General features: G+C 47.7%; 1 protein-coding gene across 1 annotated transcript in view; it reads left to right on the top strand.

The window, feature by feature from the left end:
* whrna (whirlin a) overlaps positions 1–3,949 on the top strand; it is a gene marked incomplete at both ends in the record, with an annotated part of 119,153 nt that extends 115,204 nt beyond the window's left edge. Inside the window, one exon of the mRNA XM_084483261.1 lies at positions 3,767–3,949. Within this exon, the coding sequence (XP_084339387.1) occupies positions 3,767–3,949 (183 nt within the window). The remainder of the gene's footprint in view (positions 1–3,766) is intronic.
* Between the last annotated feature and the right edge of the window lie 1,308 nt (positions 3,950–5,257).

Raw genomic sequence — 5,257 nt, forward strand, 5'->3', positions numbered from 1 at the left:
TTTTTACCCCGAAGATGCTTTCGGAAAAGGCTCCACCAAATGTTGCATATTCATGTATTTCAACGTTTATATTTTTATTTGTGATGAGCTTTGTGAAGATAAGGAGGAGAACCTCCCGGGGAATCTCTTACACGGTGGGTAGTTTTGGGGGAAGCGGCTGAGTGGAAACCACCCATGGAGATCATCCATCATACCTAATGACAGCCCTGGATGATAACTGAAAACACAACAACATGCAGGACTCTGGATCACATTCAAGTTACGCAATGCACAGCCAACTTTTCCCTGGAGAATTCACCCTTTCATCCCAATCTTGTATCCTTGTGATGAATTAGTTTTGATGTTGGAGTAAATTCAGTTGGCTTGCCCTCATCAAAATTTGTTGCGGCAATGGCAATAAATCACTGGTCAATGTTTTTGGCCTTGGAACTGGTGTTGAAATACACAAGGGAAAATGTACGGGTGGGGGAAAGGAGGAGGCGGTACAAATCTGGAGGCCAGTGTCCTCAAACGCACGACAAAGACATAAATAAAATAAACACATAAATAAAGGATTTACCGAAGACACTGAGTTGATGTAATAGCAAGCAAGGCAGGGACAGGATTGCGAGGAAGGCAGACCAACAGACGATAGTTCAGCAATGGGCTGGTGGCTGGACTGGTGAGGGTTTGTGTGGGAGTGTGTGTGTGTGGATGATGGCTGGGTTAAGCAGCCTCACAAGGCCCGAGTCAAACTGATTGGACTCTGGGGCTGGGTGAGGCTGCACAACGGTACATTGAGTAATCAGTGTGCACAGGTTAAACCAGCCATCACCACACACACTCAGGGAGAGATATCCTCCATGGCAACATGGAGCACCAGGGCTATCTATTATCAGCTCCAAACATCACCACCCCGTCACGTCCTGTGTGTGGAGGAGCCCAGCAGAGCCACCTAGGTGGCGTGTAGCATGCGCGTTGCTACAGTTCGTAGCAACGTGCATATTCCTTTGTGAAATGCATCATTTTTGCACTACTTGCACATTTTTGCACTTTCAACCTACTGTAATTAGAACTATTGTAATAAACTATTTGTGTATAAATGTGTATAAATGGGTGAATGTTAGGCAATATTGTGAAGCGCTTTGAGTGGCCACTGGTTAGAAAAAGGCTTTATAAATGCTGTTCATTTACCATTGATCAGTTTTGTGACAGTGTGAAAGCAGGGCTTGAGTCTAGAGCTGTTCTCCTTAAGGCAAGGATCAACAAAGGTTGTTTTTTCAATTGAATTGCTTTCATAGACATCTCATCTTTTAAAGAAATCTATATATCTATGTTAAAGAAATCACATGAATGAATAGGTGTACTCAGGAGGTATATTTTCTATACGGTCCATCGTTTGTGAAGGTGTAATTATGCAGTCCATCGTTTGTGAAGGTGTTATTTTGTGTGAAGCGAGGTGAAGAAATAAGCTGAAACATATTAGTGTGTCCAGAATGGAGGTGGGTCAATCAGCAGATTATGCCCCAGCACAGGCTCACGGACACGAACGCTCCCACACCGCAGAACTTCTCTCGGTGCATAGTGGCGGCGGTTCGTGAGTAGATCAGAGTTCAGTTCATGAGGTTCATTTTCGCCTGATGGCTGTTACAACAGTTGCCAGCACCGTTACGGAACATGCAGTCCTAGAAGGACTTACCTGGTTGTTTATATCCGGTGGTCAGTTATCTTCCACCCCAATGTAGGAGGGTTAGGCTAAAAAGGTACTGGGTTCGATCCCCTGATGTCCACAGCCCAACCTGTAGGCATCCTTCAGCAGGATACCCCCTAACCCCAACCTGCCCTTTAACGACACGTATCTGAAATCACTTTCTAACCCCTACCGACCCACTTGATGACATGTTAACTCAATAACAGTGATCTGTCGACTCGGACTGGCTGTCTAATCGCCTGACAGGAACTAGCGTAGCTCAGCTGTGGCGCGATGGGATGTGTTGAAGGATTATAGGACGGGATCTAATCGATGACATTATTGGAAGCTGTATCGATCAGCATCGGTCACAGATACATACGTCCGGGTTATTTGAAGCGACGAGCTAGTTGAGACGTTACACAGTGCGACTATAACCCTGGTGCTGACGGATCAGCCCCGCCCCCCCCTCCCCCCAACAAGACGTATTTCACAGCCTTGTCCTCGGACATTTCATCAGGCAGTGAAAGGGCAGCCACAGCAGAACCGGAGAGAGAGAGGCTCACTCTAAGGGCTCTCTGGCTGGAGAGAGAGAGGCTCGCTCTAATGGTTCTCCAGGGTGGAGGAGGAGGAGGAGGAGGAGGAGCAGACCGGATGGGGTACCCTGGGGTTTGTTTATAACCTTCACCCGGTGCCTTTTGTGGAGAGCTGATGTTGCGTACGCTGTCCCGCCGGCCGGCCATAGTGGTGGAGCTCTTACCGAGCCACGAGTCCTCGCTGGAGATGTGTTCTCAGGGCGGAGCAGATGGTTAAGTGCAGTTTAGTGTCGCCGCGCTGCTTCTGAGACTGATTGTTCGGTTTCTGCAGTTTAAGACCACCAAGTTTTCCCCTTACTCGCACAAAAAAGTAGTTTTGGGTGAAGGATGAGATTGAAGCCAAGTATTGCTGTCGCTGTGTTTTATGTGGTGGAAACACGAACATTATTGGTCTTTTTGTTTTATATGAAATGTTTCCAGTGTTATTCGTATCCCTAAGCTACCAATTTGATAAACACAGGGTTGTTGTTGGGGACAGCTAACCTTTTAGATTATATTAGATCATGTAGTTGGTACGTATTTATGAAAGGGCAGGGCTGTAATACATGTGCAAACTTCCGTTACAATTATTCTATAATATTTATAAAATGTCGCATTTACTCAAGAGTTGATGTTAGCCGAATCAGACATTTTGCAGAGATGCATAAAACTAATATCGTTGACTCTGCACTTTGCAGTTCTTTTCTATTAGGCTTCAATTTAGATTGCTTGCTTTGATTGCGTGCTGTGATAGAAGCCTCTGCTGGTGGTGGTTAGTGAGGTCCCCCCCTTCACTGTAAAGCGTCTTTGATTGTCTAGAAAAGCGCTATATAAATTCAATCAATTAATTGATTAAATGTAAATCCAATATTCTCTCTTGTTTCGTCGCCGTTTCTTCATAGAACAGACTTGATGAAGACCACTGTGTTTTAAAGTGGCCGGGCGCCTGGGTTCAGAGCAGTTTTTATATAGCGTGTCAATAATAATGTAGACAGTAGATGCTTTAAGATATATGAAGACTTTTCATACCGTGTGACCTGCCCAGAGAACGCAGTACAACCTGAACCCAATAGACTTTTATTGGTCGAACATTTGGTTACACACACACACACACACACACACACACACACACAGGCACACGTACACATATACAGACACACACAATCACACACACACACACACACACACACACACACACACACACACACACCACACACACACACACACAGGCACACGTACACATATACAGACACACACAATCACACACACACACACACACACACAGGCACACACACACACACACACACACACACACACCCACTATCACCCACTCACACATTCTCGCACTTGCGCACCCACACATTTACTTATTTATCTCTCATTAATCTCCTGTTCATTTTCTCTCTCTCTCTCTCTCTCTCTCTTGTCTCTCTCTCTCTCTCTCTCTCCCTCTCTCTCTCTCTCTTGTCTCTCTCTCTCTCGTCTCTCTCCCTCTCTCTCCCTCTCTCTCCCTCACCACCAGAGGGGCGGGTCGGCCCACAACTGCGGCCAGCTGCGCGTGGGCCAGGTGATCCTGGAGGTCAACGGGGTCTCCCTCAGGGGCCGCGAGCACCGCGACGCCGCCCGCCTCATCGCCGAGGCCTTCAAGAGCAAAGAGCGCGACCACGTGGACTTCCTGGTGACAGAGTTCAACGTGGCGCTATAGCTTGGAGACGAGAGGACCGAGAGGACCGAGGGGACCGCTGCGAGAACGGCACTTGTTCCCCCCCTGGCGGCGGTGGAGAAGCGCTAACAAAACAGCTAGCTGTGATGTGAGCGGGTGGTGGGGGTGGCAGTGGGGGGGGGTGGGGGGGTGTTCCGCAGTCTTTCACCCGGCAAGCGTTTTTTTGTTCCAAGGTGGTCGCTAGGTGGCGGTGTCACGTGATCACGCCACGCGCGCGTAACACAATGCGGCCGTCTTGGTGTGCGGTTTTCCCGTCAAACTGGTGGTTTGGTTATTCTAGAATGTTTTGCCGCGAAGAACCAAGACTTTTGGAACTTTTTGGAAGGATCAACATGGTTTGAAACCGTCCCGCAAGGCCCCCTTTGAAGGACTCACTGCAGGCCTCCAGAAATAAGTACATTTACATTTGAATGAGACGCGTTCCATACTTTCTACCCAGCAGGAAGACGGGCGGGAGACACTCTATAGGAGCCTCTATAGTTTTGATAGATGTGTCATCGTTGCATGGCCCCCTCCCACCCCCCCTCTCACCTCTCTCCTCCTCTCACCTTCAGCCGTTCACCTGCTCAACCAACCTGTGAAATGTGAAGACACTGGTCGCTCTGGAGAAGACCTCATCCATCATGGAGGGGAGGCTTCTGCTCTAATCCAGGCCTCCCGGGATCAAGACCACCGGGTGGAGACGGATCTCGCGCTGTAGATCTCGTCCCCCAGAGCTAGGGGGTCGGGTTGATGGCGACCGGGATTAAATTTTTGTTTTTTGTAGTCGTAGCGATGCGCTTGAGTTGAACCAGCGGAACATTCCGCCGTTTTAAACAACAACGTTTGAACCGTCCGTTAACCCAGCCTCACCTTGTGTGTCCTCCTAATGGGTGACCCTCCACATACAAAACCAACCTCTCTCTGTGTCTCTCTCTCTCTCTCTCTCTCTCTCTCTCTCTCTCTCTCTCTCTCTGTCTCTCTCTCTCTCTCTCGCTCTCTCTCTCTCCAGCAAAAAAAAAGAAGAAACATGATGGTTTCCCTTTATCAGCCTGTCCTGTGATACCAGTTTTTCTTGTGTTGTACAAATGAACAAATGTAGATACAGATATATTATATACCCGCTACACATTCATATAGATAAGATATATATATATACATGGATTAGAATCCCTGCTGTATGGCATCTTGAGCTGCGCACCACAGCAGATAGATACACATGTTCCCATTCTTGGTTAACATTTGAAGTATTTTTCCAGTTTGTTTCCGGCAGTGAAATCAACGAAAAGGTACGAGAGCGGAACAAACATG

Source organism: Micromesistius poutassou, assembly GCF_964030765.1.
Source record: "Micromesistius poutassou genome assembly, chromosome: 18".
In the NCBI taxonomy this organism is placed as follows: domain Eukaryota; kingdom Metazoa; phylum Chordata; class Actinopteri; order Gadiformes; family Gadidae; genus Micromesistius; species Micromesistius poutassou.